The sequence below is a fragment of the Agelaius phoeniceus genome, chromosome 7 (assembly GCF_051311805.1).
Source record: "Agelaius phoeniceus isolate bAgePho1 chromosome 7, bAgePho1.hap1, whole genome shotgun sequence".
In the NCBI taxonomy this organism is placed as follows: Eukaryota; Metazoa; Chordata; class Aves; order Passeriformes; family Icteridae; genus Agelaius; species Agelaius phoeniceus.
In genome coordinates this window covers 45539069-45554502 of record NC_135271.1, presented here as the reverse complement: position 1 = coordinate 45554502, position 15434 = coordinate 45539069, and the positions used below count along the sequence as shown (strand labels likewise).

Sequence of the window (15434 nt, the reverse complement as noted above, 5' to 3'; positions counted from 1 at the left end):
TCATTCCTCCAGCTCTGCTTGCTCCTCTTCCCTCCTCCTTTCTTCTCCCTTCCTGGTAGCATGAGGACTTTCCTTGCATGAGAGCTAGAGGCAAACTAATTGGAAATGTGAACACTGGGTTTCAAAGGCAGCTTTTTGCTAAGCAATGTCATATTGTGAAAGTCACTGATTTCCCACATTCCAGCCTTCCCATATAATGTTTCTGTACATTACTGCCTCGCCAGCTGCATAAGCAGGAAGTTTTACTGCTCAACAAATCAGACTCCCACCGAGTTGTCATCTTGACACTGTGTGATATATTCTCTGCAATGCCTTCACTGAGTAGCCAGATTGACTTAAGCTATCAAAAACCAGCCAGTTTGCAAGCCAAAGGTCCAGCAAACCCTCCCACACAAACAAGCAGGGAACAAACCATGTATCTCATCCAAATGGATGGAGAAATCATTCACATCAGACTGGCTTTTCACACAGCAAGGATGTGCTTAAAAGCAACAAGTGTTTGTCTAGGATTCCTGGACAGCAAATATGCTTGAACAGAGGGTGTTTGGAAGGAAATGAGCAGCTGCTTATAGCAAGCAGACCTGTAGCTTCCTGTTCAAAGCAACAAAAGTACAAAGGTTTGTGGGCTGGCTTTTCCCCTGGTTGGTGCCCAGTCTGGAGACACAGGAAAAGGAAACACTGGCCTCAGTTCCTACTTGGTTTTCCAGTCTATGTAACAGAACAGGTTCATATTAGATGTCATCTTCCTCCCCTGGGCAGGAAATACAACAGAAGATGAACAAAAAAAAAAAAAATATAATCAGGCTACTGCTGTCTTTCCTATTCAGCTGAACAAAACATGATCTGTGCATCTTGCCTGGGGGGAACAGGGAGAGCTGTGACTTCCCAAGAGGAGACAGTGACTCAGGCACAACCTGGTTTTTGGTGTGCTCTCAGAGCACTGCTCCTCACTGCTCACCCTTAGTAAGGATTTGTGACAAAACCATTAGTTGGCCTTTCTTAAAAAGTAAATTTTTTCATATATATGTAGGCGATGCATTTATTTTAATAGGGGGTTTGAGCACATGCATCTGTCTAAACTTATTTTTCAGGAAGGGAACAAGAATAAATCTGGGGAAGAACTGAATATATTTCCTAAACAAGCCCAAAAATGTTATTAAATTTTTTTTCACTCCATAAGCAAAACATCCCCAGACTACAGCATGAATTTTACTGGAGTAGAACATCTAAATTTTAATATTCTTTACCTGTATCTTAAATGCACTGAAGAAATGGGCCAGATCTGCTGCTGTATGTAAAAGCATGCTCAAAGCAAAAGAAAAGGGATTCCTGAATTACTGCATCTCTCTTTGCAGTGGGCTTCTGTGTGACAAAAAGTGCTTTTTGCCCACTAATTGATTTAACAACATTTTGGGGATCTATTTTTGATTAAAATATTTTTTAAATGTCTCTTAAAAAAGGAGCAATGGATCTATCACTTGAAAAGCCCAGAGGACAGATGGTCATGGAGATTAATGTTGTCTGTTTATCCACAAAAAGACACAAGCAAGACAATCCTCACCAGCACTGATTTCCATGTAAGCTCAAGCTTATTTCTGAGGCAGATAATAACAGGGTGATGAAGAGATTGGTGCAGTGCCAGTGCAGGCAGCAGTCCTATTCCAAACTTCCTGACCAAGTCCTCATTTTTTGGCTGGGTTATCAGCCAGACCACTGCACCCTGTGGCTGCTCCCCTTGTCTTGAGACTTGAATCTCCCTTTTCTTTTGCACAGATGAAAATGAACCAAACTGCACCAAGCACAGGCAGTGCCTCAGCCTGCTCAGGGCAAGGAGAATGAGCCCAAATGGCCTAAATTGCAGGTCAACCTCAAGCACAGAGCTGCAAAAACAATCAGCAGAGGAGAAACTGTGTGTATGAGCCCTCCTTCACTTCTCATTCAGGCATGACAAGGAAGCAGCTCAGCAGAACAATTTATATGCAGGCTGGAATGGTTCACTGACCTAATAAAACACAGAGCATTCTTCAATGAAGAGAAAGTGTTACCAAACTCAAGCCCCTAACAAGTTGGGAATGTAACCTGTGCTGAGAGTATACTTTGCAATTCCCCACATTAATTATACACTAACAGTTGCAAAGCTGAGAATAAAGTAGAGCTTTAGGCTTTTTCAAATTAATAGTGCTGCAATCAGACTAAGACCAGTCTGTAAATGAGAAAAAGGATTTACTAATGGTTTCTAAATCTCACAGTTCCTAGCAGAATATTCCCCAAACATCTAAATATGCACCTACACGTGCTTTGTTTATGGCGTTTTCATTCTTCAAAGTGCCGAAGTATTCCACAGCTATCCCAACATTCTACTGCATGTCCAGAGTGTCACCTGACAATAGGCAAAATGAAGATCATGAGACCAAGACAGAGACATTTCAGTCCAAGGAGAGTGGGGAGTCCCCTGCCTGTATGGCAGTGACATTCCCCACTGGCTTCCTGAGGTTTAGGACTCTTGCCTACCACTTAGTCCCAGGTGTAGCCATGATATTTTCTGAAAAATCCCTTTGCCAGGATTTTTTCTCCTGAGAAGCCTCAGAGGAAAAGAAAAACAATAATTATCTGCTGCTGTGGAATGCAACAGATGCATCTGGGATTGGTGCATGTTGGTTGTTTCTAATTAATGGCCAATCACAGTCAGCTGGCTTGGACTCTCTGAGAGTCAGGAGCTTTTGTTATCATTTCATTCCCTTGCTATTCTTTGCTATCCTTCTGATGAGAGCCTTTCTTCTATTCTTTTAGTATAGTTTTAATATAATATATATCATAAAATAATAAATCAAGCCTTCTGAAACACGGAGCCAAGATTCTCATCTCTTCCCTCATCCTGGGACCCTGGTGAACACCACCACACCCAGGGAATCTTTTGGAGGTAGAGATGGAGAGATCAGGATCCTCCTTAGCTGACAGAAAGTGTTATCAGCTGCTGAGAGCAACGTGACAGCAGGCAGGATTGCAGTGCATCACACACTGACTCTGGCAGGGCAGCCTGGCAGCTCAGTCGTTTTTCCATATAGTAGTAATTATTTTTCTCATTTTTACTGACCTAATAACTAAATTAGATTTATTTCCTGCTTTAATATCTCTAAAAGGCCCCGTAAGTATATCAGAGTACACATCAGAATGAAGACCCAGACATAATTAGGCAAAGCACTGACATTGCACTGCTATCTATATGGTTTGCAATTTTTCTGACCATTTTTTTCTTCTGAAATGTGTGCTAGGTCATGCAAACTAACTCTTATTGTTAGAGCTCTGTGGTAAAGTGAATATATTAGAAATGCAAACTGTCACCACAACCATCACAATTACATTTACAGCTTCCTCTGTGTCTTGTAGTAATTTGTTCTCCCGCACTGCATCCCTCAGAGGTTTCTACCAGATTATTTTTTATTATTCAGAAAGGTAATTTATTGAAGAAGTGCTTTGCATCTCTGTCAGAGGTACATGAAGCGAGAAATAGGGTGAGCAAACCTCAAAATGATTGGTATCTTGATATGGAAAAGGATTCAAATTTTCGAGCATTGCACAAAATTTGGAATTTTATTACATGACAAGTATTCTTTCTCCCTAAAATTTAATCTGTGCCTATAATTACTGGCATTCAGTGGATCACACATCTGAGGTTACTCAGACAGAGCTTGCAGAGAAACTTATTCCTTTATTTACAAACCCAAACCAACACAGATGGGGAATTTCAGATAAAATCAAGCTGTGGGAAAACATATGTGCCTAAAACTCAGCATGGGCAAAACTATTTCCTCACTGCCCTTGGAAGCAGAAAAAAAAAGGGGACTAGAAATTGCTGGTGTCCCGAATCCATAATGTGTTTTTCAGAGCTGTGTGCATTTGGGACCTTCACAGCAGCAGATATATTGGTACATCCATCTCACTAATGATCTGTTGAGCATCAGTTATACCCTCTAAAGGGTGAATGACATTTTTCCACCTCCACTAGTTTCTGCCAGTAGAATCCAAACAATGTTGTCCTATGTTAGAAACACCTTTTTTTTTTTGGCCAGAACACACCCATTTGGGGATATTTTTTTATTTATTTCTTATTTTTTTGATTTTAAAGGATTGAAAATCACTCAGCAAGATCAAATCTTTATTTGGAGCCTAGAAGAATCCAAAGAGTTGTTCCCCTTCTGCAGTCAGGATAATGTTTCATCTGAGCAGTGCTGCTCGGGTGCATAATGCACACAGAGAGATGGAGAGTCTTCCTCTAGTGGATCAATTAAACTGTGTTATTTGGTGAAACTGCTGGTCTGACCTTCCAGCTTGTGTCCTGTGAAAGGGACCAGCAACATCCCCACAGTGCCATGATCATGCCATTCCTGGCACAGAGCTTCTCCACCTTCATTCTGTTTTATCAATAGCTGATATATTTTACCTACAAACACTTGAAAGGGCTAGAAGTGCCAGCTTTAGCACAAAATCCACTTCTTTCACATTTACTGGCTTCATTTTTGTCCACAGCTCGACTTCTGCCAGCTGTATTTTCCTGGCAAGAGCAGTCAGTGATATTTTTAAATCTGTCCCATGCTCTGTGTCCATACTGGGTTGTATCTCCCCAGCTACAGCTCTCTGCTTTTGAGAATGTCACACCAAATCAAGGTAACCACTAAGCAGCAAGGAGGAAACAAACATTAAAACAACATGTACCCATAGAAAAAAAAAAAAAAACAAACCTGAGGCTGATCAAGCTCCCTGCTCCACAGAAGAGCAATAGAACAAGTTGAAATATTCACTGGACCCACAGAGAAATCATCAGTTCAAAACCAACACCAGCCAGAAATAAAAGCAGTGCCTGTGAATCACCCAGAAATGTCAGCACAGGGAGGGTGACTTAAGGGATAAGTTGAAGTATCTACCAGTAGGTGTTCTTTTGGCTGCCTTTCTGTGTTCTTTGTCAGCAAGATACAGCCTGATGCATTGCCTTAGCTGGCCCACACAGATGTTACTGCTTGAGGCTATTTTCTCTCCTCCATCCAAAGGCAGGATGCACCCAGAAGCAGGTCAATTTACTCAGCTTCTACAGGAGAGGAAAGAGAGAGAGAGAGAGAGAGAGAGAAAATAAAAGAAAAGCTATTTTGAAAACTTCGCCTTCTAATCAGCACTGCAGCCTGATTCACTGTCTCCTCATCAGAGCCTTGGCTCAGGATACCTGATGACAGGCAATTTTGATTCAGAAAGAAATAATCTCTGCAGTCTCGTGGCCAGGAAAGGACAAGGATGTTTCAGTTCCTGAAACATTGCAGATCTCTTTCTTCTAAGATTTCAGGGCCATGGTGTAATATTCCTCCTCTTTTTTTCCTTTACTTTCTGAGGGTGGTGATATGTCTTATTTCAGCAAAATTAAAAGCTTTTCACTACTTATTATCTCCTTCTAGTGTGAAACAGTGTAATGAGCTCCTTTTGTCTAAAGGTGGCTTAGGTTAAACCAGGAAAGGTTTTGATAATCCACAGAAGCAGTGGAGGTCTGGAGGACATGTCTGGCTGTTTGTGATCTCTGTATCTGGTCAGCAGATCCTGCTGCTTAACAGTGACACTTCACCCAGCAAAGTATGTCCAGTGCTTAACTTGGCCCCCAGTCCCATCTGGTTTTACATAACAGATAATTTGCTTCATAGTGTTTATATTTTAGTAGGAATGTTGCTGCAGATCAATGGGAACAAAGGCAGGCAGCAGAAGTCACTGAAATTGTGGGTGTTTGTGGCTGGTGCTACTCACAGCAGGAGAACAAGGTTCACTTCAAACACAATATTTCAGGTGTTGGAGGGCTTTAGTAATCCACAGAAATATTTATTTTGAAGGCAAATTCCTCTCTTTGGCTGACAAAGCAGAAGGTCTGAATACCTTAGAGATTTTAGGGCTGAAGAGTTTGGTATGGAGCTTCATGGAGGTTGATAAAAGAGTTTCACAAAGAACTTCACTGTGTCAAGTGAGCCTAGAGGGGATAAGCCATGAAAAGGGTCACAGGAAATTTTAAGTGATTGTAAGGTCAAAACACATTAAAGCCATCAAAGAGAAATAGCTGCTGCATTAAACAGAAAACTCAGCAAGCTGTGAATGCCTTCCAGTGTGTGGGAGGAGTGTGCCTGTTTTATGTGATGCTCTGTGCAACACCTGTGTTTTATCTTTACACCTGCAGCTGCTTGTTACCTTATCAAAAGCACCCCTCCTCTGAAATACAGCACAGAAGCACACTGCTCCTTCATCCTGCATCATCACCTTCAGCAAGGCTGACCCCATCTAACCCACCAGTTCAGGCAAGCAGAAGACCATGGAGGTGGTTCTGAGCTGTAAATGGTGGCCTTACAGAATTGTGGCACATTACAAGGCTTGAGAAACACCACACAAATGTGTTTATACCCATGGCATTAGGACTAGTCCCCAAGAGAGATGGAAAACTTACCAAACCCTGCTCTCTCTGGGTCAAGATGCCAGGGCTTTCTTAAGAGGAGGGCAAAAAAAAAAAAAAAAAATTTAATCTTTTCAAAGTCATGCCAGTACCTGGGAGGATTGCAATAATTTGATTTGCTCTCCTAGTGTCTGATAATTTATTTAGTTTTCCTGTGAGAGGCTCTAGCATTTTTGTTTGCTATTTTGAAATTGGAACTCCTCCACAGAGGCCAAGGAGTGGGACCAGAAAGGATCCAAACTAGTTATCATTAACAAATGTTGAAGTCTGCCTGATGGGTATTGAGATGGAGTTGTACTTAAGAAAGTTAAAGAAAGGGAGGACAAGGTGGAGGTGTCAGGAAGGAAAAGGGGAGAGGTAACACTGCATTCATTTACCTAAAGGTGCTTGTGAATATCTTGGCAAAAGGAGAGTTTGTTCCCCAGAGGGGGAATGCTCCTCCAGTTCAGAACAGGTTTGGTACTGACTTGAACCCTCAGTTCACTTTGAATTGAACTCCTTTGGATTTAACACCGAAATCAGAGATGCCATAAGTAATAAAGGCAGTTCATGCTATGTTTTCATAGCTACCTGGTCATTTGTATGGCAACTGAGCAAAAAAAAAAAAAAAAGGGGAGAAATGGAAAGTCGAAAGTCAGTTTGAACTTATGAGCTTTATTCAGATCAAGACTGGACCCCACCTGCTGCTGAAACCATTGCTGAATTACTAATTTGATTCCCTACAGCTGTCTGCTGTCAATACAAAGAAAAAAAACCAAAAAACAACAAGAATGTGATTGTTTGTGTAAGGTTAAAAATGTACAGAAAATGTAAGCAACAAAAGAAAGAAGAAAAGGTGAAATATCCATATGAACAAGTGCTGCTGTCCTCATTACCTTTCCTTGATTTTGCTTTCTAAGAGGTTGTGGGAAGATATTGTCCAAGTTTCAGACTATCTCAAAACAAAATCTGTAGATTTTCAAGTGATTTTAGGAGAGCAGGTTAGTGCTGGGGCATTACAGTCCATGAATATCAAAAAGCACAAAGTGATTTTAAATCTAGAACCAAACTTCATGGTTTGGCCTCATCTTTTCTAAATTCTGAATGTCTGAGCTGTTTTATAATTGAAATGTGAATTGATCCAAGATTGTGGATCAAAAATCTCTTACTGGAGATGTGAGATCAAAGGGGAGAGAAAAAGGAAGAGGGAAAATAAGAGATTAAATGATTTTAGAATTATGGAGGCCATGACCCTTTGAACTCATGCAGGTTTGAACCAGTGGTTGCAGCATTTTTTAAACAGCTCAGCAAGAACCCTGGATCCCTGTTAGCCTGAGTAAGCAGAGGCCAAGATTGCAGCATGGATCAGGAGAGGTGGAGAAGGAAGGAAATGGAGGATGACAGTTTGAGGGCTGGGGTCCAAGCAGCCCCTATAATCATGGCCATGCCTGCCCTGCCTAAGGGCAGGTCAGGATGCTGAGGGATCCAGGAGGTTTGGCACAGAGTGAAATGCAAATGCAGCAGCCAAGCAAGAGCAGCAATACAGCTCCAAAAGCTGCCAGGGCAGCAGCATCTGGGCTGAAGGGAGAGACCAGCACACAAAGTGCCACAAAAGCAATATTTCACTACATCACAGCAATAATTAGGCAACCTAAATCTACCTACTTAAAAATGCCTAATCGTCCCTGAGAGAGGAGCAAAAGGTTATTCTCCCATCAAATAAAAGTTGCTGCATTTTTGCATGCTGTCTTTTAGTAATCACCCCTATTTTGAGGCCCCATCAGGATTCCAGCTCCTACAGCAGAGGTCTGAGGGGGGACTGTGGCCATGCAGAGTCCTGTGTGCAGTGACAGGATTGCTGCAGCATTAACACTCACTGATGTGCAAAAAGGCAGCACAACCTGGGGGCTGATGGAGGCACTGCTGGGTTTTAGCTGCTCTGCTGAGAGGAGCTGGGTGTCCCACAGCCTTCCATCCCTGCAGGCAGGGAGGAACAACACCAATTTCCACGGGTGGGAAGGGGTCTCTGCCAGCCCCACTGTGCAAACAAAGCTTTGGGCATGGCAGGAGCCCTTGGGCACAAATGTGTTCCCACACCTTCACTGCCAAACTCCTGACTTGGCTCTCCTAGCCCAGTGCAGCCTCTTGCTGTGTTACACAGCTTTTTGTACTCCACCCAATTATCCAATGCCTCCTTCCATGTAAAATGTAAATCTTTCCCACTCTCACCATACTGGCACTGCCATGTTTCTGAATTACCCAGCCTCTGATGGGTTCTTCTGCACTTACCTTAACAGGCAAGGAGAGACAGGACAGGAGGAATTTGGGTACCTGCCTATGGCACCTACCTACATCAAAGCAGGCTCTGTGACTTCCCAGAAATTTGAGATTTTAATGTTAAATGTTCTAAAACAACATTGATAAATATAGCTTAATCAAAGACACAAAAACTAGGTATTCATTTTTTTCATGCAGTCAACAAATAAACATATCTGGCTTCTTGTGTTTGAAAGAACTCAGCTCTCACATCTTATTTGTACAAAAGAATAGAGTAAAAAGGTAAGTATTTTAAAAAGTAATGGTTCAAGAGGGCAATGGAAGAATAGATCTTTAGGATTTATGCTTGCTTGAATGCAAAATCACACCCAGAACGGTGTGAAAACAATCCATCCTCACCAAGGTTTTTCTTATCTAAATGAACATTTGAGAACAGGAAGAAGGAATTTCCCCATATGGAAGTGAAAGCTCCAACAATCTTTGGCCTTTCCACTTGCTTTTCTGAGAATCTCTGTAATCAGCCTCTCTTCTCTGGTGAGGCAGCCCTTACTAAAGCTTCAGCCAAAGAGTTTCCACATGACACAGCACTTCCCATGAGGATTTCTGGGACCTACCAAGGCTCTGTGTTTCAGATTCTCAATTCCAAACCACTTTCCTGTTTCTTGTTTTTGATTACAAGCCAACTCACCTTCTGCAAGGAAGCAAGTGAGCCCCCACTAAGGTCTCCCCTCATTTCCCAGCCCCACATTCTCCCTTTGTTTGTTCCTGCAGGTGTCTGTGAGCCCACGTGCATGAATGGGGGGAGATGTGTCCACCCCAATGTCTGCGACTGCCCGTCTGGCTGGAGAGGAAAGCACTGCAGCAAACGTAAGCACCTCTGCTCCCATCAAAGTTTATATTCATTAGCCCAGTCAACAGCAATTTGCAATCTTCTAATACTAAAAACCAGCACAGAATCTGATTTGCTGTTTCAGCAGTTTGAAGAAATAACAGTTTTAAGTACAGGTACTACAAAATGCTGTAAACACTTGATGCTTGCAGAGGAGAAAAAGCTGTGTGGGGGAACCCTGGTTCTGCTTCATGCAGCTCTGTTATACATCTTGTTATGGAAATTCATTTTTACAGTATTAAACTTGAAGCATTGATTTTATGTTTTAACAGCTTCACATATTTTGTTATATTCTGCAGAGAAATGTCATGTATTTCAAAGTACAGAACTATCTAAAGCCTGCTATAAAGCTTTCCAAACTGATGTACTCTCAAGGTCATCGGTGCATAATTTGGAGAATGACGTGTTCTTACTCTGTGACTCTGACTACAGTTACATAAAAATGTAATTAAAAAAAAAACCTCTCACCCTAAAATATTTTCAAGGAATATTTTTCCTTACATGGCTATTCATTACCATGAAGTTGACAGATAAACTGAATAAATTTATAATCAAGATGACATACTGTATGTAAACCAGATTAAAATATTGGCTTCTTACCCTTTGGGTCCTGCTACTAAATATGATTTCAGAACCAGTGGCTTGAATTTATAATATTAATAATTTATTCAGAAATGCTGAAGGAAGGAAGTGTCTCTCATACATATACACCAGATCATGCACTCACTCTTTCAGGATCTCTGAACAAAAACTATATGCAATAAACATATCAAACTTTTCCATGAAAATATTTGTTTTTTGCATGGAATATGTAGTGCATGAATGTATTATAGAGAGATTATTCTTAGCTGATGATGAGCTAAGCATTAGAAATGCCAAGTCTCACAGTAGACAGTTATCAGAGATAAATTTCTTAAGAAGAAAATATCAAAGAATCCTGATCATCATACTGATGATGTGATGAACAGAACACACCCATTCCTTTGCAAGTCAGCTGTTGTGAACAGGCTTAAAAAAATAAATTTCTTAAAGAACAAAGATTAGGCTTGTTGCATTAAAAAAAAAAAAAAGGTAAGCCTGTTAATTGCAAACCTGAACAACTGGAAGCAAAGCCCCTGGATAAGCCAGAGACTTGTATCAACCACTTAGTAACTATAGTCATAATACAGGGGTATTTCCAGGGAAACTGACTCCAAGGAAAGACCTGGGTGTCCAGCACCTCAGGCCTTTCAAAGTCTCTCGACTCAGCTGATTGGGGTGCTCAGGATCTGTGTTGTGACAGGTCTGTTCTTTCTGTCTTTAATTGGTTTATAGCTTGGATCGTTCTGAACCAATAATTTTGGTATTTTCACTTCTCATTGGTTGATCTTTCCTCCAATCTTGGCTCTAGCTGAGGTTGTGCTCCATGAGGTAATGTTTCTAGAAAGTTCCTTGTCATTTTACAATGATTGCCACTTTATCTTTTCCCTGGTTCCACTCCCCGTCCATAAATACACAACAGTATTAGTTTCTCATACAACCAATTACATTTAGCTACTTGTATTAACAAACATTTAACATTACACACACACTTCTCAATTTAATTAACTACTTTATCCCAAAAAGTTCAAATTTCATTTCATCCATGACATCAGCCCCATGGAATAAAGCCTAGCAGGTGACCTCTCAGCCAGGTCTTGAGCACACAGACCCATCCCATCCATGCTCTCACTTGTTCCATGTCCCTTCCCAGCTGTTTGCCTGCAGAGGTGTCTCCATGGAGGGGAGTGTGTGGGTCCCAACATCTGCCAGTGCTCCGCAGGATGGCTGGGAACGCTCTGCCAGACCCGTGAGTGCTCCTCATTCCTGCAGATTGTAACCACCTCAGCTTTTTACACACTGCATTTTCTCCAGCTGTGTGTGTGTATTCTGTCAGGTTTGTGCCTGAACTCAGTCATCTTAAAGGTCTTTTCCAACCTAAAGGGTTCCATGATTCTATTACGTGTCAAAGTCAACCCCAACACGATTAGCACATGAAATCTTCCTCTGATTTGTCAGAACTGTCCTATGCTGCCAGTAAAACTGGTACTTTCAAAGACATTTCTAGACTCAATATAAGAGGCCTGACTCATCTTTTTTCTCACATGGATGCTGACATCAACCTGTCAGACAAAATAAGTACTTTTTAAATTAAATAATTTGAAATACAAGGTTAAAAGGAGAGGCCAAGGAGAAAAGGAAGTGGAGTACCCATTCTCTATACCCAAGTGGCATTAAGCACAGAAATTCTGTGTGTCTGCTAACCTTAGAGCCTGACCCTGTAAATTCTGCTTGTTCAGGCTGACCAAGGTGGCTGGAAGTATTTGCATTTGGGGGGGGGTTGGAAGACCTGGAATGGGGAGAGATCTGTTATTGCCAATTACATCCAGGGTCACTTCAGTTTGTGGCTGCCATTAGCTTCACAGCAAAAGGGTATGAGGAAAATATCAAGGCATTATCCCCTGTAAAGGTCATTATCTCCTTTATCTTCCTTTCCCTCACACTCACAGAGCGTAATTACTTATGGAAATCTTCTGTCAGCTAACTCCCAATGGCTGTGTAATTGTTTCTTTGTGCCAGCTGTCTTCTAGTTCAAACATGGGAATGTTTAAAGTTATTGATGGCATATTCTTGACTCAGTTTATAAAATAAATAAACAAATCGTGCTTGCTCCTGTGAAAGGCAAGTAGGACTAGCATTAACAATTTCTGCTGTCCTATGCAGGCACACAAGCCAGGTAATTTTTTTTATAGATTTATCTAACCTCTGGAACTTTGATCCAAATCCCTTCATCTGCTAGTCATTCTGATTTTACTACTTCTTCCCATAGTGGGAGGTTAAATCTTTTTTTTTTTTTTTGTCCAAAAGGGTCTGGCTGAAACTCCCAGGTCCCACAGCAACCCCAAATTTCTGCTTTTTTAAAGAGAAGGAGAGAAGACTTTTGTCAGAGAGCAGATGGTGAGGTCTTACAATGCTGCTCCAGGGTATTCACAGCGAGGCAGGGGGGAAGCAGGGGAACAGGAAAACCTTCATCCTCACAGATGTTAGGTATGGAAGTGTAACCCTGAAAGTAAGTCATGTTTCATGTTCAATGGGAGGCTATTCCCTCAAACCCTGGACTCAATGGAACAAATGTATTTATCTGTCTAAACACGAGAAGCCTCCTGATTGCCTCCCTTGCTCATCTCCTCCTCAGCCCTGGCAGAGGCTGCAGCGGCACAGAGGGCTGAGACCAACCCCTGGTTGCTGTTTTTGCTGCTCTTGTACTGCTTTGGCCTCTGTCCCATCTCCCAGCAGCACAGGGACAGTGGGCCAAGCCCAGAGGCTCTGCCAGAACCCCTCAGCTTCTGGCAAGGAGCTCTTTGGTTCATCACCCCACTCCCCTGTGCAAAACTGCTTTGTCACATTTAAGCTCCTGAGGTTTCCCTGAGCTCAGCACCCCTGTACGGCTTGGATGTGTATTCCCAAATTCTGTGTTCCACTGTAACATCAGCAAGGCTGAATTCAACCTAGATTTGCACCACTTTAACCACAGACTTTGGCTATTAAACTCAACAACAGGCAAAATTTTCACATTGTAAGATAAGTAGCTGCCACATATTTTTCATTATATGAATATATTATTTCATATTTATTCTATGACATTGAATTAAATCAAAATTAAATATATTTGAATATTTGATTCATACTATGTATTTCTATGTTTTTAAATTATTAATCTCAATAGTTTCCATTTTGTTAATCTCAATAGTTTCCATTTCATAATGCAAATATTCCATCTCGCTCTACAAGTAACAATTCAGAGTACAGGTTTTTTCAACAATCACTCTGTAATCCAGAATCCATTTGGGCAGAATTTTTTTTTCTCAGGGGCTTTTTCAAGGGTGGGAGATGATTAGATAATCCCAGCTTCATTCTTTGTTTTCAGCCTGTGAATTCACTTGAGTGCCCTTATCAGGATGGTGGTGATGGAAATGCAGATACTGGTTTCATCTATACCCTCATTTTTTCCTCTCTGACTTCCTAACACATTGGGGAGGGTGACTAAACCACAGGACTAAACCACTGCTATTTTCTGGACATTTCCCAGATGGAACAGGTTGTTGCAATCCTTTATACTGAGATATAAAGCCAGAGCAGGTTCTTAAGCCAACAAAGGAAACAATGGACAAATACTAAGAAATAATCTTGGACATCTACTTGGACATCTACTTTTTGATTTATCTTTCACAAGAGTCCCAGATCACCTCCACCTGTTCAGTTTCTAACTCACAAAGGCCTGAGCCCACATAGACCATTCAAGAAGATGTTTAGAGGCAGCAGCTCCCACAATAATTCCTCTCTATAAACACTTTCTTCCTTCAGCCTTCTACTAAACCAAAAAAGGCAAAACATTCTCTGTTTTTAGGTCTCTAATAATTTAACTATTTACAGCCTCAAATACTGATGTCTCAGATTTTCTTGTCACATTCCACCAGGAACAAAGCAATAGATCTCTACCACAAGTGATAACCCAAAAGGCTTCAGCCCTTTAGCAGACAAACCTATTCACAGTATCCTAGAGCAGATTTTCCATTCTACTGCAATGAAGATTGGCAATGTCTAAGGCAGAATAATTTTATGTCTAAAATATTTTGAAAATGCCTCAGAGTGCTAGAATGGGCTGTAATATCAAAGGTAACAAGGAGCTTATAACTAATTTGGAGCAGCTCTGCTACATTTTGGAGATGCAACCACACAGGCAGAAACTCTGTCTCTTTTGCAATGAGGCACAATGAAATTGCATGTGCATGTCATGCAGTGAATTATGATTTCTTAATGCTAAAATCAGTCAAACTCCCAATGACATTGCAGAGACATCTGTGCAGGAAAGTTTATTTACAGTTTCACCGGCCCCTGGCTGCAACTAGAGAACTTGGCAAGAGCAAAAGAGACTTTCAGCAGACATTGATAATGGATAAAACACAATAGTCCTCCTTTATCAGACTGTAAATAAAGAGGTCAGTCAAAAGAGTAGTTTTCTTCCTCACTCATCTGTAACTGAGCAGAATGGCTTCTGAAAGAGAATCAATAAAATAGGTCATTTGTCCCAACAAATAAGGTGTATGGGGGAATACACACGTTAGCCTTGATAAATACCTGTGACTTTGAGGGGCATAGTTTAAGGAATAATGGTCAATTTTCAGACTGTACTGCAAATGTAGGGAAATAACCTTTTGGAAGAACAGGTTAAAAAAAGGAGTTTGAAATATTCAACGTGTCTCAACTATAGAAAAGAGCAGCTTTATAGAGGAGTGTCACAGACATCTTCTATGAAAAATCTTTTCTTTAAGATTTTTCCTCCTGAGAAGCTGAGAAGCCTCAGGAATAACATGTAAATAATGATTATCTGCTGCTGTGGAATGCAATAGGTAGATCTTTGATTGGTCCATGTTGGTTGTTTTTAATTAATGGCCAATCACAGCCCAGCTGGCTCGGACTCTCTGTCCGAGACAGAAGCTTTTGTTATCATTCTTTCCTATTCTATTCTCAGCCAGCCTTCTGATGCAATCCTTTCTTCTATTCTTTTAGTATAGTTTTAATATAATATATATCATAAAATAATAAATCAGCCTTCTGAAACATGGAGTCAGATCCTCATCTCTTCCCTCACCCTGAGACCCCTGTGAACACACGGTCACAGAGGAGGGTTCTTCCATTAGAAGCTTTTTTGTGTGACTCTGTTTTTAGCTTTCATGGCTCCAAAAATATCCAAAAACTTGCCTTTCTGAAAAGAAAGAAACAGCATTCCAGGGTCAC

The 15434-nt window shown here is 41.1% G+C and overlaps 1 protein-coding gene across 1 annotated transcript in view; it reads left to right on the top strand.

The window, feature by feature from the left end:
* Window positions 1-15434, top strand: part of LOC129122742 (von Willebrand factor D and EGF domain-containing protein-like) — a 168123-nt gene that overhangs the window by 147978 nt on the left and 4711 nt on the right. The window contains 2 exon segments of the mRNA XM_077181864.1: window positions 9500-9595; window positions 11350-11445. Coding sequence (XP_077037979.1) covers window positions 9500-9595; window positions 11350-11445 — 192 coding nt within the window.